Source organism: Scyliorhinus torazame, chromosome 4 (assembly GCF_047496885.1).
Source record: "Scyliorhinus torazame isolate Kashiwa2021f chromosome 4, sScyTor2.1, whole genome shotgun sequence".
Lineage (NCBI taxonomy): Eukaryota > Metazoa > Chordata > Chondrichthyes > Carcharhiniformes > Scyliorhinidae > Scyliorhinus > Scyliorhinus torazame.
Genome location: NC_092710.1, coordinates 297,354,256 through 297,378,421, shown reverse-complemented (window position 1 = coordinate 297,378,421; position 24,166 = coordinate 297,354,256). Strand labels below are relative to the sequence as shown.

The 24,166-nt window shown below is 46.2% G+C and overlaps 1 protein-coding gene across 2 annotated transcripts in view; it reads right to left on the bottom strand.

Moving 5' to 3' along the window:
* armc2 (armadillo repeat containing 2) overlaps window positions 1-24,166 on the bottom strand; it is a 316,108-nt gene that overhangs the window by 146,719 nt on the left and 145,223 nt on the right. For both annotated transcript variants that reach the window (XM_072499968.1, XM_072499969.1), the window contains 4 exons: window positions 17,313-17,420; window positions 14,590-14,765; window positions 6,612-6,714; window positions 640-863 (listed from right to left, as the gene is read on the bottom strand). In XM_072499968.1, the coding sequence (XP_072356069.1) occupies window positions 640-863; window positions 6,612-6,714; window positions 14,590-14,765; window positions 17,313-17,420 (611 nt within the window). The remainder of the gene's footprint in view (window positions 1-639; window positions 864-6,611; window positions 6,715-14,589; window positions 14,766-17,312; window positions 17,421-24,166) is intronic.

Here is a 24,166-nt window from a genome sequence, read left to right as displayed (position 1 = left end):
TCTTTCCAAAGGCCGGTCCAGACTCGATGGGCCAAATGGCCTTCTTCTGCACTGTAAATTCTATGATTATATGATAATGACTCTATAAAGGGATGATGGATGAACACTACTCTGTGTGAGTTAGGATACAAGCAGCAGGGCTTAGAATGAACTCATGTTTATGTAGGATCTATTCCAACTTACGTGCTGCTGATCATTTCCAGTCAAATATCTGAATATATAATTTTTTTGGTAATCCATAAACAAACTAATATGCAAACATTTTTGTATTGTACATTATTAGGTTTGACAAGTGAAGAAAAGCAAGAATGTACATTGCCAAAGGTACAATTGCAAATAAATAAATAAATAAATCTAGTAATGAAAATAAATCTATTATGGATGCATTACTGTTTAAATAAAGGAAAAGGATCATGGAAAATATTTGAAGTTAGGATGATTCATAGATGTTACAAAAATACTTTGATGATTTGGTAGTTGAGTGATATGTTCATCAACATTTCAGACTGCATCATGTGGTAAAAACTGTGAGAGATACTTTCCCATCTTTCTATTTTTTAACTATTAAACACCACTGACTGTGATCGAAAAATAACAGCATGAATGTATAACAAGTTAATTTAACACAATGTTACTAACCTGGACCAATAAGTGTCCTGAGCTGCAAAGATATGTATCACTTGTTCTGTTGGCATCATTAATCTCTTTCATTAACTGTACTAAAGTTTTAACTAAACCTTTGTTGAGCAGGTCCTTGAGTAGGATCATGTTTCCAGAAAGAAACTTAATGGTTCCCATACAGTATAAAAAAGCATCGATGTTACCAAGTGGATCTGCAAAACTGAGGACCTCCACCAAGCAATCTGCAAAGAATAAACTCTTTAGTCAATGCAATAAAATTAATTCAAATGATTAAACGGTTATTTAACTGATATCTTATTTCTGTTTCCTGTTCACCATTGTCACAAAAAAGAAACACAAAATCTGAATTTCATACTTTTTATTTAATATTCATTATACTAGTTGGCCAAGAATCATGCAAATTGTGTAATAAATATTAGAAAATCCTGAGAATAATGTATTTTGAACCTTTTAAAACATATATTTGAAAGAATGTGAACACAGAATCATTCCAATATTACTTTGTAAATTGCTTTACAGTTAATCATTTAATGTATAGGTACATCTTTTAATAACTTAGTAACAATTTCATAGAAAATACTGTAGCCACCTGGGTTGGCCAACTCCCGATATAAAATGGAGAACAGCAAAGGATGCAGGGAAATTCAGCCAACACAGGCAGAAACCAGCAGGTGCAGGTTTGCTGTGTATTAAACTCTGCAAAAGCCCAGACAGCATCGATACAAACAGCCATCTGTATAATAATGTAGAGCCATCTACATACTAACAAGCAATCCCCGGGAACAATCGCAACATTTGGGACAAACAAAGCTAAGCCAGACTCCCCGGCGCCAGCAGGAGCCAACACAAAAGAGGTTAACGGACACCTCAAGACCGCCCATCGATCAGGGAACCGCTCCAGTATTGGAGAAATCGAACCAAGCGTTTGGAACAAAGTCCAATCACCTGGAACCAGGTACAGGATCCGCTCCGAAAGGCAGGAAGCCCCTGGGGACTATAAAGTTAAACCCCCAAGTTCAAATCGTTCTTCTTGACCCGGTCACCCAGCAACGCGAACCAACCTTGACCGTGACCGGTTCAACTGCCGCTGATATCCAGTAAGTCTTAAGTCAACGCTCGCTACGAGATAGGCGCTCCTAGCTACCAATCCGTACCAACTTCGAATCCCGCAGACTCAGAACCCGAACGAAAGGCCATTTGTTCCCTGACCTAGTGGGCCAGTACGAATCTAAGTATAGGCCTGTTAGTTGTAGAAGTAGCTTAGAAGTAGAATTTGTGCATGAGTAGCGATTGCTGTGTATAATAAATGTGCTTTGATTTGAATCTTACTAATCGGTGTATTGAGTTATTGATCATTACTTGGACTTGAACCTCGTGGCGGTATCATAAAGATACCTAGCGATTCGAGAGCAACGGTTATATAACAGAGCCAATTGAACCAACCAAAAGGAGCGCCTATCTCGTAGCGAGCGTTGAAGTAAGACTTACTGGATATCGGCGGCGACTGAACCGGTCACTGTTAAGGGTTGGTTCGCGTTGCTGAGTGACCCGGTCAAGAAGAATGATTTGAACTTGGGCTTAATTCTTATAGTCCCCAGGGGCTTCCCGCCTTTCGGGGCGGACCCTGTAACTGGCTCCAAGTGATTGGACTTTGTCCCAATCACTTGGTTCGATTTTCTCCAATGCTGGAGCGGTTCCCTGATCGACGTCCTGAGGTGGTCGTTCACCTCCTTTTGTGTCGGCTTCTGCTGGTGCCGAAGAGTCTGGTTTTGCTTTATGTGTCTAAATGTTGCTCATTGTTCCCGGGGATTGCTCATTACTGTGCAGATGGCTGGTGTTTTGTTATGCTGATGGTTGCTGGTATCGATATTGTCTGGCCTTTCCAGAGGTAAATACACACTCAACCTGCAGCTGCTCGTTTGTGACCTGTTGGTTGACTTTCCCATCAGCCTTTGCCGTTCGCCATTTTAAATCGGGAGTTAGCCATTTTAAATCGGGAGTTAGCCATTTTAACTGGCTACATTACTTTTTAACGAAGCCCAAGATCCCATATCCTTTGCTAAACACTCTCAATAAGTCCTGCTGCCTTCAAAGATTGATGCACATGCAGCCCCAGGTCATTCTGATCCTATACACTCTTCAGGGGTGGGATTCTCCACAAACTGGCGCGATGTCCACTACCCGGCGCCAAAAACGGCGCGGATCACTCCGGCGTCGGGCCGCCCCAAAGGTGCGGAATTCTCCGAACCTTTAGGGGCCACGCCCTCACCTTGAGGGGCTAGGCCCGCGCCGGAGTGGTTTCTGCTCCGCCGGCTGGCGGGAAAGGCCTTTGGCGTCACGCCAGCCGGCGCCAAAAGGACTTCGCCGGGCGACGCATGCGCGGGAGCGTCAGCGGCCGCTCACGGCATCCCCGCACATGCGCAGAGGAGGGGATCTCTTCCGCCTCCGCCATAGTGAAGACCATGGCGAAGGCGGAAGAAAAAGAGTGCCCCCACGGCACAGGCCGCCGTGGGGCCAGATCGCCCTTCGCCCCCCCCCCCCCCCAGGACCCCGGAGCCCGCCCGCGCTGCCTGCTCCCGCCGGTAAGGTAGGTGGTTTAATCCAAGCCGGCTGGAGAGGTTTGACAGCGGCGGGACTTCGGCCCATCGCGGGCCGGAGAATCACTGGGGGTGGGCCCGCCGACCGGCGCGATTCCCACCGACTGGCGCGGCGCGCTTCCCGCCCCCGCCGAATCTCTGGTTGCGGAGAATTCGGGACATGGCGGGGGCGGGTTTCATGCCAGCCCCCGGTGATTCTCCGACCCGGTGGGGGGTCGGAGAATCGCGCCCCAGAACTGACTGTGTAATTAAATCTATATTGCCTCTTCCTATCCCTTCTGCCAAAATACATCACCTCACACTTCCTTGTATTAAGTTCCATCTGCCACTTGTCTGCCCATTCTGTGAGCCAATCTATATCCTGCTGCAAGCAATTCATTTCATCCTGACTATGTTTGCCACTCATCGAAGTTTGGTATCATTGGCAAATTTTGAATTTTAACTCCGCATTCCAAGATCCAAGTAGCATTACATTAGGGGCTGTTTAGCACAGGGCTAATTCGCTGGCTTTGAAAGCAGACCAAGGCAGGCCAGCAGCATGGTTCAATTCCCGTACCAGCCTCCCCGAACAGGCGCCGGAATGTGGCGACTAGGGGCGTTTCACAGTAACTTCATTTGAAGCCTACTTGTGACAATAAGCGATTTTCATTTCATTTTTCATTAGAAAAGCAACAATCCTAGCTTTGATCCATGGGAACACCACTGTCTCGAACCCTCCAGTCTGAAAAACAACCATCTATCACAGTTCACTGCTTTCAGTCCTTAAGCCATTCTTTTTTATCCACTTTGATTTTAACCATCTTATTCCATTAGCCTTAATTTTGTTAACTTGCCTTTTCTGTGGTATCTTGTCACTTTCTTAAAAATCACTGCAATCCATTCATCAATGTTCTTTGTTACTTCATCAAAAAATTCAATTCGATTCGTCAAACTTGATCTATTTTTTAAATCTGTGCTCGCTCTCCTCAATGAACTCAAACTTCTCAGCTTCCTGTTGATTTTTTCCCGATTATGAATTCCAAAACCTTACTGTTCGAAAGCAAAGCTGGTTTTAAGGGATTTATATTTGTATGTTAAGCATTAGAAATAAGGGGCGGGATTCTCCCCTACCCGGCGGGGGGTTGGAGAATCCCGCCCAAAGTGTAGTTTTATGTGGTATGTGGGTTTAGTTTCACGTTTCTGTGCCTCGAAGGAACCGATTGTTAGATTCATGCTGGACAAAATGTTTGTGTGTGGGGTTGGTTAAACTCCAACTGTGAGGTCTTCCGGTGGCAGCCATGGTCTGAGTGGTCGCGCATTTGGCAGTTCCCGCTTGAGGCAGTTTTGTTGGTCCTTTCCCCTGATTAACGGGTGGATGTTTTAAAGGAAAAAGTTGGGAGAGACTCTACTCCACCGGTGAATGGATTTGTGCACCAGAGGTGGTTTTAGAAGAAAGGAGCTGCTAGAGCGAGAAACTTCCTGTGACACAGGGAAAGATGGCAGAGAGCAAGGGGTCGGCCCTACCAGCCCAATGGTCGATGGAGCAGCTGGTGGACTTTTCGAAATAAACGTTCACCCAGCAGAGAAGGGAAGGTCTGGAGGATCTGGCGAAGATGGTAGACCCGCTGAAAGTGGGGATTGACCGTGTAGAGCTGAGGTTGGAGACCCAAAGTCAGGCGATCCAGAAAGTGGAGATGACGGTGGGGGAGAATGAAGAGCAGCTTACTTCGTTGGCGGTCGGAATCGGGGTGTTGAGGGATACCTAGAAGCGGCTCATAGGCAGCACGGTGGTTAGCACTGTTGCTTCACAGCACCAGGGTCCCAGGTTCGATTCCCGTCCTAGGTCACTGTGCGGAGTCTGCATGGGTTTCCTCCACGTGCTGTTAGGTGAATTAGACATTCTGAATTCTCTTTGTGAGTACCCGAACAGGCACCAGAAAATGGCGACCAGGGTTTTTTTACAGTAACGTCATTGAAGTGTAAATGTAAGCCTAACTTGTGACAATAAAGATTATTTTTTTTAATTTATTAAAAAAGGAAAAAGTGGAGGATCTGGAGAAACGCTCTCGGCGACAGAATTTGAGGATTGTGAGGTGGCCAGAGGGCATTGAGGGAGTGAACGCTGGTTCTTATGTAGCCAAAATGCTGGAGAAGCTGTTGGCGGAGGGGGCCTACGACGGGGCCCTGGAGGTGGATCGAGTGCATAGGGCGCAGATGGGTAAGCCGCTGAGGGCGATGGTAGTGAGGTTACAAAGATTCCTTGATAAGGAAAGGATCTTGAGGTGGTCCAGGTAGACGAGGAGATGTACCTGGGAGAGTATTGGGCTTGGGTATATCAGGACATGGGTGCGGAACTGGCCAAGAGGAGCGCTCGATTCAATCAAGTCAAGGCTGCCCTCTTTAAGAAGAGGGTGAAGTTCGGAATGTTGTACCCGGCCCGCCTCTGGGTGACCCACAATGGTCGCGAGTACTACTTTGGAACACCGGAGGGGCCTCCTATCAATCTCCAGGATCTTCCATACAAACAAATGGTTCTAATCCCATTTATGCTGATATCACTTCAATTTCATTTCCATCATCCATCTATTCAATATAGTCTAGAATGGCAACATTGGTCAGGAACTTCCTCTGAACTTCCTCAATTACAGTAACTTTGCTAAAAGTACAATGAAACCTCACCACCCATCTGTTAACTTTGACTACTAATTTGGTCACTGACTCAGGAATTCATCCCTAAACCCCTCTCTACCTCACCACCTTCATCTGTGCCTTAAAACCCCTCTCTTTGACTAAGCTTCCAGTCACCATTCAAATATCTCAATTTTTAAAATTATGACTTTGAAATGCTTTGTAATATTTTCGACATCAATGGTTCTGTTTTTTTGATCATACTAATTTACAATTGCTTCTAACGTCCATCATGATCGAACAATTTTTATGATTCAAAGTAAGTTTAAGCTACAAAATTCTACTGGATATGGATTTTGAAATTGTGGATTCTTTTTTAGGATTTTTTAGGGCAAAATCAATAATGAGGCTCAATGGTTCATTTTCCAGAATTTTGCAAACATCATTCCAAAGGAGAATGTTAAATTATGTTGCTGAGTCATTTGCAAGTTTCAATACCATCAGACAAGGTGGTGAAACTCACCAATGGTACAGTGTCACTCAGAGTGAACTGAAAAATGACAGATAAACAGTCTGCATCAAACGTTCCATGAATTTGAAGAAAATTTGTCACACCCAATTAACATAAGCCTACATTTTACAAATTGCCTAGTTGTATCTAAAGATACATTATATTGTGGATAATAGTATGGCACACTTCCTCGTTACAGTCCTATTTGTTTCACTATATCGGAATTTAAATATTTTTACAGAAGTTTAACTCACCCAAAATATTATCATTTTGGAATAGAACGTCATTATTCTCACTCCTACTAATTTTGAAAATCAATTTACAGATATTAAGGAGATTTTTGCCGCTTACTTTCAGCTAGAAAGGAAAGAAATGACAAAATTGTAACTAAATACAAAGGTTAAATTATTCAGTTATGATACCTGAAGAATATTCCTGAACTAACTATTGTAAATCTCTAATAATGATATCACAATCCCAAATTGTTTTGTGCGTGCGTTATTAGTAGTACAAACGCAGAAAATGGCCCAAGTGGTCTGATGTCACTGACTTTCAACTTCGGCTTCTGAATGTATCCCAGATTATTAACTTGAACATCTCTACAGCAGTTTTTCATGAATTTGGAGAATCAAAATTTCGAACTAAACTCTATTAATATATTCTCCCAAAGGGCAGTACTATACAGTAGTGTGCTGAATCAAAAAAAGTTCCCTTTAAAAATGCTAGATTCAAAGTTCATCAGAAATCTGCTATGTTCTTGTTTACTGCTCAAGATAATAGTCCAGACTTCCGGGTGCGGCGATGACCAGCTGAGTCGCACGTTTCGGCAGCTCCCGGTGAAACGGACTTTTGGGCTCTTGATAGGAGCCCCAACGGCAATTTTGACGACTAAAAACACTGTGCGGTAAACCAGAAGGGAATCCCCCCTGGATACGGATGAAAAAAGGAGGAGAAAGTGGCCGGATTGCAGTGGATCCTTTAGAACAGCGGCAAGGAAGGCAAGCAAAAACCAAGATGGCGTTGGAAGGTGGCAGTTTAACATGGGGCCCTGAACAACAAGAGTTCTTGAAATGCTGTGTGGAAGAGCTCAAAAAGGAAATGAAGAAAGAGCTGTTGGCCCCGATACTACAGGCGATCGAAGGGCTAAAGGAGGAACAAAAGACCCAGGAGCGGGAGCTTCGGGTCGTGAAGGCAAAGGCAGCCGAGAATGAGGACGACATACAGGGCCTGGTGGTGAAGACGGAGACGCATGAGGCACATCAGAAACGATGTGTGGAAAGGTTGGAGGCACTGGAGAACAACGCAAGGAGGAACAACCTGAGGATTCTATGTCTTCCTGAAGGTGCGGAGGGAGCGGATGTCAGGGCATATGTGAGCACGATGCTGCACTCGTTAATGGGAGCGGAGGCCCCGGCGGGTCCGTTGGAGGTGGAGGGAGCATACCGAGTGATGGTGCGAGGACCGAGAGCAGGAGAAATCCCCAGAGCCATAGTGGTGAGATTCCTCCGTTTTAAGGATAGCGAAATGGTCCTTAGATGGGCAAAGAAAACTCGGAGCAGTAAATGGGAGAACGCGGTGATCCGCGTTTATCAAGACTGGAGTGCGGAGGTGGCGAGAAGGAGGGCGAGCTTTAATCGGGCCAAGGCGGTGCTTCATAAAAAGAAGATAAAATTTGGAATGCTGCAACCGGCAAGACTGTGGGTCACATATCGAGGGAGGCACCACTACTTTGAGACGGCGGATGAAGCGTGGACTTTTATTGTGGAAGAAAAACTGGAATGAGCGGGTTATTAAAAAGAACGTTTGAACAAAGTGGTGGGGCGAATGTGGGGCGCGAAGAGGGGGGTTAAAAAGGGGGGAAAGAGGAGTTTTATGTACTAATCCTGCGATGTGGTAACTTTTCTCTCTTCCACAGGTGGAGATGGGGGGAGGAGGGGAGGTGGAGGAGATGGGGCGTTGGCCATTGGGGGCGGGGCCAAGGGAGAAGCGCGGGCTTGGTTCCCGCGCTATGATAATCATGGCGGGAATAGAGAAGCAGGAAGGAGGGGGCGTCGCACGGTGCGAGCCGAGGTCAGGGGGGAAGCCGAGGTCGGCCAGAGTTTGCTGACTTCTGGGAGCAACATGGGGGGAGTAATTACGCTAGCGGGGGATCTAGCGGGGGGGGGTGAGAGGGGGGAATTACTGGGTTGCTGCTGCTGGGGAGAGGGGGGAGCTGGTATGGGAGGGGATGGGCAGGGGGGCACCGCCTAGGGGAGATACAGCTGCGTGGGAACCGGGTGAGGAGCTGGAAAAAGGGGATAGCTAATCGACAAGGGGGGGGGGGTAGGAAGCCCCCCAACCCGGCTGATCACGTGGAACGTGAGAGGGCTGAACGGGCCGATAAAGAGGGCACGGGTACTCGCACACCTTAAGAAACTTAAAGCAGATGTGGTTATGTTACAGGAAACGCACCTGAAACTGATAGACCAGGTTAGGCTACGCAAAGGATGGGTGGGGCAGGTGTTCCATTCGGGGCTAGATGCGAAAAACAGGGGGGTGGCTATATTAGTGGGGAAGCGGGTAATGTTCGAGGCAAAGACTATAGTGGCGGATAACGGGGGCAGATACGTGATGGTGAGTGGCAAACTACAGGGGGAGACGGTGGTTTTGGTAAACCTATATGCCCCGAACTGGGATGATGCCAATTTTATGAGGCGGATGCTAGGACGCATTCCGGACCTAGAGATGGGAAAGCTGATAATAGGGAGAGATTTTAATACGGTGTTGGAACCAGGGCTGGATAGGTCGAAGTCCAGGACTGGAAGGAGGCCGGCAGCAGCCAAGGTACTTAAAGATTTTATGGAGCAGATGGGAGGTGTAGACCCGTGGAGATTTAGCAGACCTAGGAGTAAGGAGTTCTCGTTTTTCTCCTATGTCCATAAAGTCTACTCGCGAATAGACTTTTTTGTGCTGGGAAGGGCGTTGATCCCGAAGGTGAGGTGAACGGAGTATACGGCTATAGCCATTTCGGATCACGCTCCACACTGGGTAGACTTGGAGATAGGGGAGGAAACAGGAGGGCGCCCACCCTGGAGAATGGACATGGGACTAATGGCAGATGAGGGGGTGTGTCTAAGGTGAGGGGGTGCATTGAAAAGTACTTGGAACTCAATGATAATGGGGAGGTCCAGGTGGGAGTGGTCTGGGAGGTGCTGAAGGCGGTGGTTAGAGGGGAGCTGATATCAATAAGGGCACATAAAGGGAAGCAGGAGAGTAAGGAACGGGAGCGGTTGCTGCAAGAACTTTTGAGGGTGGACAGACAATATGCGGAAGCACCGGAGGAGGGACTGTACAGGGAAAGGCAAAGGCTACATGTAGAATTTGACTTGCTGACTACGGGCACTGCAGAGGCACAATGGAGGAAGGCACAGGGTGTACAGTACGAATATGGGGAGAAGGCGAGCAGGTTGCTGGCACACCAATTGAGGAAAAGGGGAGCAGGGAGGGAAATAGGGGGAGTGAGGGATGAGGAAGGAGAGATGGAGCGGGGAGCAGAGAGAGTGAATGGAGTGTTCAAGACATTTTATAAAAAATTATATGAAGCTCAACCCCCGGATGGGAGGGAGAGAATGATGGGCTTCTTGGATCGGCTGGAATTTCCCAAGGTGGAAGAGCAGGAAAGGGTGGGACTGGGAGCACAGATCGAGGTAGAAGAAGTGGTGAAAGGAATTAGGAGCATGCAGGCGGGAAAGGCCCCGGGACCGGATGGATTCCCAGTCGAATTCTATAGAAAATATGTGGACTTGCTCGCCCCGGTATTGACGAGGACCTTTAATGAGGCAAAGGAAAGGGGACAACTGCCCCCGACTATGTCTGAAGCAACGATATCGCTTCTCTTAAAGAAGGAAAAGGACCCGCTACAATGCGGGTCCTATAGACCTATTTCCCTCCTAAATGTAGATGCCAAGATCCTGGCCAAGGTAATGGCAATGAGAATAGAGGAATGTGTCCCGGGGTGGTCCACGAGGACCAAACTGGGTTTGTGAAGGGGAGACAGCTGAACACGAAAATACGGAGGCTGTTAGGGGTAATGATGATGGCCCCACCAGAGGGGGAAACGGAGATAGTAGTGGCGATGGATGCCGAGAAAGCATTTGATAGAGTGTAGTGGGATTATTTGTGGGAGGTGTTGAGGAGATTTGGTTTTGGAGAGGGGTATGTTAGATGGGTGCAGCTGTTGTATAGGGCCCCAATGGCGAGCGTGGTCACGAATGGACGAGGATCTGCATATTTTCGGCTCCATAGGGGGACAAGGCAGGGATGCCCTCTGTCCCCATTATTGTTTGCACTGGCGATTGAGCCCCTGGCGATAGCGTTGAGGAGTTCCAAGAAGTGGAGGGGAGTACTTAGAGGAGGAGAAGAACACCGGGTATCTTTGTATGCGGACGATTTGCTACTATACGTGGCAGACCCGGCGGAGGGGATGCCAGAAATAATGCGGATACTTGGGGAGTTTGGGGATTTTTCAGGGTATAAATTGAACATGGGGAAAAGTGAGTTGTTTGTGGTGCATCCAGGGGAGCAGAGTAGAGAAATAGAGGACCTACCGTTGAGAAAGGTAACAAGGGACTTTCGTTATCTGGGGATCCAGATAGCCAAGAATTGGGGCACATTGCATAGGTTAAATTTAACGCGGTTGGTGGAACAAATGGAGGAGGATTTCAAGAGATGGGATATGGTATCCCTGTCACTGGCAGGGAGGGTGCAGGCAGTTAAGATGGTGGTCCTCCCGAGACTCCTCTTTGTGTTTCAGTGCCTCCCGGTGGTGATCACGAAGGCTTTTTTTAAAAGGATTGAAAAGAGCATCATGGGTTTTGTGTGGGCCGGGAAGACCCCGAGAGTGAGGAAGGGATTCTTACAGCGTAGCAGGGATAGGGGGCGGCTGGCACTACCGAGCCTAAGTGAGTATTATTGGGCCGCTAATATTTCAATGGTGAGTAAGTGGATGGGAGAGGAGGAGGGAGCGGCGTGGAAGAGATTAGAGAGGGCGTCCTGTAGGGGGACTAGCCTACAGGCTATGGTGACAGCCCCATTGCCGTTCTCACCGAGGAACTACACCACAAGCCCGGTGGTGGTGGCTACACTGAAGATTTGGGGACAGTGGAGACGGCATAGGGGAAAGACTGGAGCCTTGGGGGGTCCCCGATAAGAAACAACCATAGGTCTGCCCCGGGGGGAATGGATGGGGGATATGGAATGTGGCAAAGAGCAGGAATAACGCAACTGAAAGATCTGTTTGTGGATGGGAAGTTCGCGAGTCTGGGAGCGCTGACCGAGAAATATGGGTTGCCCCAAGGGAATGCATTCAGGTATATGCAACTGAGGGCTTTTGAGAGACAACAGGTGAGGGAATTCCCGCAGCTCCCGACACAAGAGGTGCAGGACAGAGTGATCTCAAAGACATGGGTGGGGGATGGTAAGGTGTCAGATATATATAGGGAAATGAGGGACGAAGGGGAGACTATGGTAGATGAACTAAAAGGGAAATGGGAAGAAGAGCTGGGGGAGGAGATCGAGGAGGGGCTGTGGGCAGATGCCCTAAGCAGGGTAAACTCATCGTCCTCGTGTGCCAGGCTAAGCCTGATTCAGTTTAAGGTATTACACAGGGCGCATATGACTGGAGCACGGCTCAGTAAATTTTTGGGGGTGGAGGATAGGTGTGCGAAGTGCTCGAGAAGCCCAGCGAATCATACCCATATGTTTTGGTCATGCCCGGCACTACAGGGGTTTTGGATGGGGGTGACAAAGGTGCTTTCAAAAGTAGTGGGGGTCCGGGTCGAACCAAGCTGGGGGTTGGCTATATTTGGGGTTGCACAAGAGCCGGGAGTGCAGGAGGCGAGAGAGGCCGATGTTTTGGCCTTTGCGTCCCTAGTAGCCTGGCGCAGGATATTGTTAATGTGGAAAGAAGCCAAGCCCCCGGGGGTGGAGACCTGGATAAATGACATGGCAGGGTTTATAAAGCTAGAGCGGATTAAGTTCGTTCTAAGGGGGTCGGCTCAAGGGTTCACCAGGCGGTGGCAACCGTTCGTCGAATACCTCGCAGAAAGATAGATGGAATGGAAAAAAGAAGGCAGCAGCAGCAGCCCAGGATCGGGGGGGGGGCGGGGAGGAGGAACCAGAAGGACTCTCAGGGTTGTTAACATATACTGTATAATATGTATAGGTCGTTGCGACAGATAATTATATATTGGACTGTTAAATTATATTTTTGGAGAGTGTTACTTGTGATAAGGCAGTTGCCAATTAGGGTTAGTTTTCATTTTTGTTATTTATTATTTATTCATTTTTTGTTTATAAAATAGGTCATTGTTATTTGTGTTGTTATAATATTGTGTAAAGGATGCACAATGTACTGTGTTGGTTGACCAAAAATTTTCAATAAAATATTTAATAAAAAAAAAAGATAATAGTCCAGATATTTTGTTAGAAGCAATGGTCTGGCTATCAGCCTTCACTGATGTTAAACTGCAAATAAGACATGACTTCTCGTGACCACACATGTGCAGTTAAACATGGAAATCATTTGCAAGTTGCTTTGTTTCCCCAGAATCTTGGGCTGGATTCCCCACAGCCCCGCGCCAAAATCACGTTCGGCGCGGAGGCGGAGAATCCATTTTCACGCCAAAATCAAGCCCGGTGATTCTCCGGGACCCCAGAATCGGTGTAATCGCGGAGGACGCCGCGCGGCTGAGGGCCCAATGACAGAGGTCAGCCCACTCCTGACCGGCCGAGTTGCAGACGGCGTGGAACTAACCACCTATTGCCGGTCTGGATGCTGGCGGGGCGGCTGCGGACTTAGTCCACGGCCACCGTGGTGGGGGGGCGAGGAGATCGGACACTGGCGGGGGGGGGGGGGGGCTTATAGACGGCTGAGGGGGGTCTAATTTTTGTATGTGGCTCCGCGGTCCGAGTCCGCCATGGAGCTCGGCGCAGCCGAGTGGTCTCCGAACCGGAAGTGCGGGGCCCGTATCCGTAGTTAAAGCTGCGTGAGTCACTCCGGGTCCCTGCTAGCCCCCTGCAGGGCACTGAATTAGCTGATCTTTTTTCCAGGAAACTCCAGAGTAAAACTCCAGTGTTTTTACGCCGGCGTGGCGACATAGTCCCATTTTGGGAGAATCTAACCCCTTCACTATACTTTCAGCTAGAGATATTTAGCATTGTATGAATTGCATGGAATAGCTTGAAGTTGCTGAATTTAGATAATTGATACCCACTAACCTTTCCAGAAAAGTTAGTGCTTATTCAATCCAGCGTTCGTAAATTTTTAACAGTGTGATAAATCTTACGTGCTGCCAAAGAACCTCCCTGGCATTAAAAATTAACTTTTTCATGTCTTATTTGCATCTCAATTCTTTACCTATTAATTATTGTTGGAAATTAAAAATAATTAACCAATGCATGTCTTTTTGTTATCTTTCGCTCTCTTAATCACATATTCCTTTCTCTCTTTTTGTCACTTTCTGTACATGATTTGGGATTGAATTAAATATTCTAACTTACACTGCCAGATTCATGAGAATGGTTCCATGGATGAAAAACTTCAGCTACATGGGAAAAGCTGGGGGTGTTCTCCTTGGAGAAGAGAAGATTAAGAGGAGATTTGATAGAGGTTTTCAAAATCATGAGGGGCCTGGACAGAGTGGTTAGGAAGAAACTGTTGGCAGTAGGATCAAAAATCAGATAACCTGGATTTAAAATGATTGGCAAAAGTAACAATGGTGATATGAGGGAAAACCATTTTTAAGCAGCGCATGGCTATGATCTGGAAAGGCCTGTCTGAGGGTGTGGTAGAGGCTAATTCAATCAAAGCCTTCAAAGTAGAACTGCACAAATATTTTAAGGGCTATGGGGACATCGTGGGGGAGTGGGACAAGGTGAGTTGCACTTCCACAGAACTGGCATGGACCTGATGGGCCAAATGGTCTCTTTCTTTGCTGTAACCATTCTATGATTAAAATTTCTTCCATCTGATCAGTTAAGGACTTGAGCAATTGCTCTTTTTGCTCACACTTTCCAGATCTCCTACTGAGGATAGAAAGTCTGTGGGCAAGTCTAATGAATGGTTTGCGCAGCTGACCACAAATTCTGGGATTATTAATTTCAGTTAGAAATGGACACCCACTTCAACTGCTAAAACCTAAAAGCCCACGATTGGAAATAGGGCTCTAGAACTCTATGAAGGATCAAACTTACCGCCAGTATGAGTTTAGCCAGCTGAATGGAGAGCTGATCTGAGCCAACATCCACCAGTTTATATAGTGTTTTCAGAAGAACAGCTCTTCTTTTACACATTTTTCCCAGCATGTTCCCCTCCAGCAATGTACGATGGAGACTGGAACATTTTTTCCAGAGTTGTTCTGCATCATTGCCTAATCAGAATAAAATAAAAACTTTATTTTATATTCATGTTCTGCAATTAGGAATAATTGGTTCCTGATTTAATTCTCTTTACTTTTGGATCAATTTCTGCAATTGCTTAATTTCTGGAGCCAATCTTTATTTTTGTAATAAAGCAAGCTATACCATGATCTAAGGGTAAGAACTGTAAGAGACAAAATGGACAAAGTTAAACTAGCAGAACACTAGAGGATAAGCTGAAAATACTATTTTCCTTTTCCCATATACTCCCAAAGAAAGTGACTTTAATTAGGTATCTTTTTCAAAAATATGCCATTTAAAAACAAGGCATGAGGAAAATGGCTGGCCAACGAGGTGGGACTTAACAGAGGTCCTAAAGGAAGAGGGGAAGTTGGAGAGGCAGAAGAGTTAATTAAGGTAATTCTGAAGTATAGATCCTAGGCAACCAATGATGGGGCAAAGTTTGGGAGATTACACAAGAGTCCTGGGTCTGAGCCAGAGAAAGTGAGTGTTTGGAAGGAGAGGGAAGTTCGTAGGAAGAGCAATACCATGTAGGGATTTCAATATTTGGAATTTCAAAATATTAAATTTGATACAGTGGGACGCTGGGAGCCAATGCAGTTTGGTGTGAAATAGGATAATAGCGTCAGAGACCTTTATGAGCTGACGTTATAGATTGAAAGGCTGGTGTGTGGAGCATTGGAGAAATTGACTTTTGATGTAACAAAAACATGAATGGGGATTTCAGAGGCAGATGGGATGAGGTGGATGATGTTATGAAGGTCAGTAGCCTTTGTGATGGAGAGGATATGAAATGCAAAGCCTCAGGTAGTGGCCAAATTATTCTCCGGTTGTGAACAGCATTAAACAAAGGTCAAGGAAAGACCAAACAGATGACAGGTTTTAAAACCTAAATGTTAGTTTAGAATTTTTTCTGCTTTCAAGATTCAAAAGATTTGGTTCTAATAGCATGAATATATAAACAGTTGTTTCAAAATCTGTTAGTGAATCTAAACATACAAGTTTATTGCACTGCTTAATGTCCGACAGCTAAAATAATGAGATAATAAAATAATGAAAATAAACCTCTTTTGTTGACTGGTTAGAGCGCTAAACTATTTGACAGCTGTAAAATGAATTTTATTGTTACAGTTTGCTAGGCTGAAATGCTGGTGGTATCAGCAATGTTGGGCAGAATTTAACAATCCCCTGGGAAGTTGGGGGTTGAGGGTGCAGGATGGGGACCCCAGACTTAATAGGGAAGAGACAGGAAGGCTCACGGCCAGCCTTCCTGCTCATACACTAATTGAAGCCCTTACGTGGGAAATTAATACCCACTTTAGGGCCTCATCCCAGTGCTACTGGTATTTAACCAGCGGCAGGCAGATGAGTCAACACACAGGAAGGTCAAAAAGCAAACCCTATCATGCTTGCTTGCAGGAGGAGGGGGGGTTGCCTTGTTCAAAGGCCCTCTAACTTCGAATCCCCTGACCTTTCTTCTGAACCCCCTTTGCCCATTCACCATAGTGATCCTGCCCCTTGATTCCCATCTCGCCCCCATTCATCTGTGGTCTTGATCTCTTGGCAATTTAAGGTCTCTGGTGGGTGCATTACCCACCACATGACTGCAGCAGTTCAATTAGGGATAGCAGCAATAAATGCTGGCCTCGCCAACGATGCCCGCATCCCTTGACTGAATATAAGCAAGTATTTAATTGCCACTTAATACAGCAAACATTCCCCAACAGAGACAATGAGGGGGACCTCTCTTTCTGGATTAAATTCCGCCCATTGTCTCCCAATCTCTTGCTTGACAGCTTGGCTTTTCTTAAAGGCAGTGTACCTTTTGTGGCAAGGTGGAAAAAATGATTTCCATAGGTCTAAATTGACCGATTTGGCACTAGAGGTGTTAAATGGTCCAAGGAGATCCTCAAGTATCAGCCTCAAAAGGGAGTGGGAGCAGGTAATCAGAATGGTCAACTGCTGGAGTTTGGACCCGAGGACCTGGCAGCAGTGCTAGAAGATGTCTAATGACCTTATGCTGGGGGTAAAGATCAATGATTGAATCTTCACATGACGTCTCAAAGACACCAGCGTTTCATGCTGCCCAGTGTATCACATTCCCATTGTTCATGCAGCAGCACTCCATGGCACTCAGGAACAGTGTTTGCCCTAAGCTGGGCAGGTGCACAACCATGCAGCAATCTGGAATGTACTGCACAGGGAACTGTTAGACCATGCACACCCAACATTCTTTAAAAAATGTGCGCATGTGAAGCAATCCTAAAAGGACCATGAAAAGCAATAACCAATCTGTAGAAAGAAGAGAAATATGAGAGAACATTGGTTTGTTTGGTGTACATTCAAGTCACTACTTCCACTTTTCCAATGTATCCTTTTAACAGTTCCTTGATATGAGCCAATATTATTGTACTGCTGTTACAGGAAATCCAGGAAATGTTACAAGTAAAAATAGATCAGGTTGAAAACAAAATGAAGGTAGCTTGCAATGACCATCAATGGAAAATCTTGCAAATTATAAAAATAAAATCACCCACCATTATTTAAAGGCCAAAGTTCATCAAGAATAGGCTGGATCTTTGTATCCCAGTACAGAATCTCTTTTTCAGTTTCTCCTTCGGATGTCCTTGATCCACTACTTGATCCTAAGAGCATAACCCAAAATTATGTCAATATCTAGATTTATGTGGGTTAGATTAGTTTCTATATCTACCATTTATCATAATTGTAGGTTTTGCGAGAGTTGATACAGGAATTAGAAATCTTCTCAAATCCCAAAGACCATGTTACAAGGGAGAAAAAGAAAATGACATAGTTGGTACTGGTTTAATTTTTATCCCAAAATGAAAAACAAAGACCACTGTACATTCTGAACTCTGCAGGGCATTTACACTATTTCAAGATTCTCCACAAAAGAAACAGCAAAATGTTTTTTGATAAGCAGCTGATAAAAACAGCCTGTTGCCTCTGACGAAGGCTTTGACTCCATGCTGGCATTGGATTTTACGAGCAGAAAACAGTCTGATTTTTTATATTATTCTTTCACGGGATGCGAGCATCAATGGAAAGATCATCAATTGTTGCCATTCCTAATTGACCTTGAGAAAGCAATAGTGAGCTACCTTTTTGAAACACTGCTGTCCTTGGTACAACTGAGTGGCTTAATAGAGGGCAGTTACGTTTCACAGGGCAGTTAGGAAGATTAGGTGACAGTTACGTTTCACAGGGCAGTTAGGAAGATTAGGTGACAGTTACGTTTCACAGGGCAGTTAGGAAGATTAGGTGACAGTTACGTTTCACAGGGCAGTTAGGAAGATTAGGTGGCAGTTACATTTCACAGGGCAGTTAGGAAGATTAGGTGGCAGTTACGTTTCACAGGGCAGTTAGGAAGATTAGGTGGCAGTTATGTTTCACAGGGCAGTTAGGAAGATTAGGTGGCAGTTACGTTTCACAGGGCAGTTAGGAAGATTAGGTGGCAGATATGTTTCACAGGGCAGTTAGGAAGATTAGGTGACAGTTACGTTTCACAGGGCAGTTAGGAAGATTAGGTGGCAGTTACGTTTCACAGGGCAGTTAGGAAGATTAGGTGGCAGTTACGTTTCACAGGGCAGTTAGGAAGATTAGGTGGCAGTTACGTTTCACAGGGCAGTTAGGAAGATTAGGTGGCAGTTACGTTTCACAGGGCAGTTAGGAAGATTAGGTGGCAGTTATGTTTCACAGGGCAGTTAGGAAGATTAGGTGGCAGTTACGTTTCACAGGGCAGTTAGGAAGATTAGGTATCAGATATGTTTCACAGGGCAGTTAGGAAGATTAGGTGACAGTTACGTTTCACAGGGCAGTTAGGAAGATTAGGTGGCAGTTATATTTCACAGGGCAGTTAGGAAGATTAGGTGGCAGTTACGAAGAGTCAATCACATTGTTGTGGAACTGGAGTCACACCTAGACCAGACGTATTGAACTTGTATAAGACACTAGCTAGGCCTCATCTGGAGTAGGTTTGTGTGATGAGCGAGGTGGTGTTCACGACTGTAGGTTCTTACGGTCTTGGGCCGAGTAGCTGCGATACCAGGCTGTGATGCAGCCAGACAGGATGCTTTCTATGGTGCATCTGTCAATGTGGACATGCTGAATTTCCTAAGTTTCCTGAGAAAATATAGGCGCTGTTGTGCCTTCTTGGTCATAGCGTTGACATGCGTACCAGGACAGCACGGTAGCATTGCTTCACAGCTCCAGGGTCCCAGGTTCGATTCCGGCTTGGGTCACTGTCTGTGCGGAGTCTGCACATCCTCCCCGTGTGTGCGTGGGTTTCCTCCGGGTGCTCCGGTTTCCTCCCACAGTCCAAAGATGTGCAGGTTAGGTGGATTGGCCATGATAAATTGCCCTTAGTGTCCAAAATTGCCCTTAGTGTTGGGTGGGGTTACTGGGTTATGGGGATAGGGTGGAGGTGTTGACCTTGGGTAGGGTGTCTTTCCAAGAGCCGGTGCAGACTCGATGGGCCGAGTGGCCTCCTTCTGCACTGTAAATTCTATGATCTAAGGCAAGGGCACCAGGTTTCCATCCCTAAAAGGACATTAGTCAATCAGATGGGTGTAACAACAATCAACAATAGCTTCAGGTCACTATCACGGAGGCTAGCTTTCAATTCCAGGCTTATTAATTAATCGAATTTCATTAATTATTGGATTTAAATTCATGGTGGGACTTGAACCCGCGTCCCTAGAGCATTAGCCTGGGCCTCTGAATTACTAGCCCAGTGACATTAACACTCTGCTACCATCATCCGATTAATATCTTACCCATGGCCATTATTTGCCTGCATTACTCATCTAATACCAAATTTTGGGATGCCACTTAACCTGGAGGCATGGGTGAGGTTGTGCTAAAGTCTTATTCCAAACTTAACTGAAGAGCTCACATGAACTTCAGGCAGGAATGACTGTTGAAATAACACCAGGTTAAAGTCCAACAGGTTTGTTTCGATGTCACTAGCTTTCGGAGCGCTGCTCCTTCCTCAGGTGAATGAAGAGGTATGCTCCAGAAACATATATATAGACAGATTCAAAGATGCCAAACAATGCTTGGAATGCGACCATTAGCAGGTGATTAAATCTTTACAGATCCAGAGATGGGGTGACCCCAGGTTAAAGAGGTGTGAATTGTGTCCCGAAGCGTGGTACATTGGCGAGACCATGCAGACGCTGCGACAACGAATGAACGGACATCGCGCAACAATCACCAGGCAGGAATGTTCCCTTCCAGTCGGAGAACACTTCAGCAGTCAAGGGCATTCAGCCTCTGATCTCCGGGTAAGCGTTCTCCAAGGCGGCCTTCAGGACGCGCGACAACGCAGAATCGCCGAGCAGAAACTTATAGCCAAGTTCCGCACACATCCCTCCTGAAGCATCTATATCCCAAGGTATAGATGCTTCAGGAGGGATAGAAAGGGAGGCAAAAGGGGTGGAGGAGTTGCATTACTGGTCAGAGATGATATCACAGCTGTGATTAAGGAGGTCACGATGGAGGATTCGAGTACTGAGGCAATATGGGTAGAGCTAAGAAATAGGAAGGGTGCAGTAACATTGTTGGGACTTTACTACAGGCCTCCCAAAAGCGAGCGTGAAGTAGAAGTACAAATATGTAGACAGATTATAGAAAAATGTAGGAGCAATAGGGTGGTCGTGATGGGAGATTTTAACTTCCCCAACATTGAATGGGACTCATGTAGTGTTGGAGGCGTAGATGGAGCAGAATTTGTAACGAGCATCCAGGAGAGATTTTTAGAGCAGTATGTAAATAGTCCAACTCGGGAAGGGGCCATACTGGACCTGGTATTGGGGAATGATCCCGGCCAGGTGGTTGAAGTTTCAGTCGGTGATTACTTTGGGAATAGCGATCACAATTCCACAATCACCTGCTAATGGTCGCATTCCAAGCATTGTTTGGCATCTTTGAATTTGTCTATATATGTGTTTCTGGAACATACCTCTTCATTCACCTGAGGAAGGAGCAGCGCTCCGAAAGCTAGTGACATCGAAACAAACCTGTTGGACTTTAACCTGGTGTTGTAAGACTTCGTACTGTGCTCACCCCAGTCCAACGCCGGCATCTCCACATCATGTTGAAATAACAATCACAGCAGTCAGAACCCGTGCTGAATTTCCTTCCCATAACCCAGGTACAATGCAATGAATTGTGTCTCGAATGGCACCTTGACCGAAATCCATTTTGGACGACAGACTGGATATTGAACTTTTGTGTTCAGCTACTCACTAGATCAACTTGCTGAGCTGTCTGAGGTGACCTTTACCACAATTCAAAATGTTCAACAAAAATACATTCCATTAAAGGACAGAAACACAGCAAGATGGAACCATCTGTGGCTCACCCAGGAAGTTAACAATACTATCAGATTAAAAGAAGAGGCTTACAATGTTGCAGAAAAAAGTTGCAAGTCTGAGGATTGGGAGTTTTAGAAATCAGTGAAATCAGCTTCCTTGGGCATGTCTGACTCTGTAAAAGGCTGCAGATGGTATAGTGATTGTAATGGGAGGCATCTGCAGCTGGAGGTATGTGAAGCTTTAGGAAGTCGGGGAGTGGGGGGGGGGGGGTGGTGGTGATCAGGCACAGCCTACAGTTGGGGTGGGTAGAGGTCCACATGGGTCATGGGCACGTCAGTAGTGATGGGTTCAGGTGAGAGGGCAAGAATGTCCACCACAATGACTATAGGACCCAGTATTATTGGGGGAGGTTGGGGAATAACAGCAGGGAGCCCTACCTTCACATTGTGAGGTTCCAGGAAGAGAAAGGGACACAGTCAGAGAGAAAGCGTTGAAGCTTGTTTCAAAATAGTAAGTTTTAAATTTGAAAGTAGGAGCAGATCTGAACGGGAGGAGTTGAGGCTGTGTAGGAGGAGCGCACTGCTAGGCTAAGGGGTTCTTTCCGTGGGTGCTCTCATACCTATTGGTGCTGTAAGAGTGAACTGGAGTCTTATTATAGAGAAAGGATGAAGGCCACCCAATGAAGAAAGCCAGTGGAAGCCAATGCACTTATCAGCGCTGTTAGAGGGATACTCATTACTCATTGGCTTCACATCACATTCGCAGCATATCAGCATTAATACATGTGCAGCATATATGGCATTCCATTAATGCCAGTCAGATCCCCTCCAGAATTGATATTCCTGTCAGGCCAAAGGATATTCCGAAATTAATTGAAATGCCAGATCAGAGACTGGAACACCAGTAGCACTTTCACTCAAACCTTTTCACACTAATCATGGTCTCAGATGTCACGATTCTGGGTTGACATCTTGGTCACCTCAATGTGGGTGGTAGCACCTCAAATACAGGGGAGCATCAGCAACAAATTAAGTAGGGCTGAAACCACTGTAGACCATTACAGTCCTATAGGTATCAGATTGTGAGCTTCATTATCTTGAACCATTCCTCATTAATGTCTTCATTGTTGCATTTCAGAAAGAATGTCAAAGCCAAAAGGGATCTGAGGGCTTAATGCTGCCTTTTTGAGGGTTCTAATCCAATGGAGGTGGCAAAGGAGAGAGAGATGACACAGAGCACAGCTCTACCAGGAGCCCTGCTTGATGTCAAGGGTCAAGCAGAACCAGAGAAAGAACAAGAAGTTCAGGGGAAACAATGGAGGTGATTCACCAGACCAAGGGGCATCTGAAGAAGACTCTCCTTTTACAACTGAGTGAGACATGTCTGCACTTGTCCTAAGCTATGGTAGATCACATCTGTCACATTCTTCATGAAGACCTGATGTACCGTGGATTTGAAGGCCAAAGGCTTTAAAGGTGACAGCCCTGCTGAATTTCATCGCTTGTGGATTTTTCCAGGGATCAACAGGAGACCTCTGTGGAATCTCGTAGTGCACAACATAAAGCTGCATAAAGGAGGTCACAGGAAGGCTCATTAGTATGTGACTTTTGCTTGGATGAAGATAGTCAGATAGCAAGATTCACCAGCTTCACAACCAAGAGTGCCGGGTGTAATTAACTATACCCATATGACTTCAAGGGCTCCATGGTAAGGGCCTTCCACTCTTCCTTGAAAGTGTATCAAGGGCCACCATTCCATCCATGTACAATAGGTGTGTGATCGCCAGAAGCACATTATGCACATTTCTGCCAGGAACTCTGGAAGTTGCCATTACTCCTACATCCTGAGTCACTCCCAGGCTCCTCAGCTTTTTGAAGGGCCTGAACATCTGCAAGGATGGCTGCTTAGGGATAAGGGGTACCTACTGCAGAGGGCAGTAGAGCGGAGCTGCTGATTGGCTGTTGCGGGGAGAATTTGCATCAGTGTATTGCGGTCACTGCATCCAGAAAGTGTACCTGAGCAAGACACCCTAGGTGTTCAAGTCAAGACAAGCATCCAGCAGAGGGCGGTAGAGTGGAGCTGCTGATTGGCTGTTGCGGGGAAAATTTGTATCAGTGCATTGCGGTCACCGTATCTTGAAGGTGGTTTGTGGAGGAGCTGTTGTCAAGTGACAGTTAAACCCTTCTTCGGTGTTTCCCTCCCTACCTCCTCCTCTAACCAAGCAAAAAAGACAATCACTGTAAGGATCCCAGCCGAGTAAAGATCAAGAGGGAGACTCGAGGGCAGGTAGAAGTTGAACCGTGACGTCACAGCCAGCAGGTAAGTGATTGGCTGGTGACTAGCAAGTAGTTTTTCTTTTCCCTGAGGTGTTATCGTGTGGGGCGCAGTGGTTGCTGAGTGAGTGCTTGCTGAGAAGGGTAGTAATTTAAAAAAAAAACATATTGTTGGGAGTTTCCAGCTGAATCTGGTCGGAGTGAGGACAGAGTGACTGCTGGGTAAGTAGTAAAGATTTAAATGTTTTGCACAGGCCCATAACAGCTGATTGCTGTTCTCGTGTGGGGTGCAGTGGTTGCTGGTTAAGTGTTTTGGTTCAATTCCCGTACCAGCCTCCCCGAACAGGCGCCAGAATGTGGCGACTAGGGGCTTTTCACAGTAACTTCATTTGAAGCCTACTTGTGACAATAAGTGATTTTCATTTTTCATTTCATTTAAAAGAGCACGAGGAGAGTGGCGGAGACTCAGTGACAGAGCGCGAGGAGAGCGGCGGGGACAGAGGATAAAAGAGCGTGAGGAGAGCGGCAGGGACACAGTGAAAGACAGCAAGGAGAGCGGCGGGGACACAGGATAAAAGAGCGCAAGGAGAGTGGCAGGGACACAGGATAAAAGAGCGCGAGGAGAGTGGCGGGGACCCAGCTGCCAGAGAAGCGGCCTTCAGATTTTCGGCAGGAGCAGTAGCCAGGGGTCTGTCGGGAATGTAAGTTTTCAACTTTAAAAACTTACCTTGAAGAGTGACATCACAGCAAAGCAGTGACCTCATTTCATTTCACCTGATT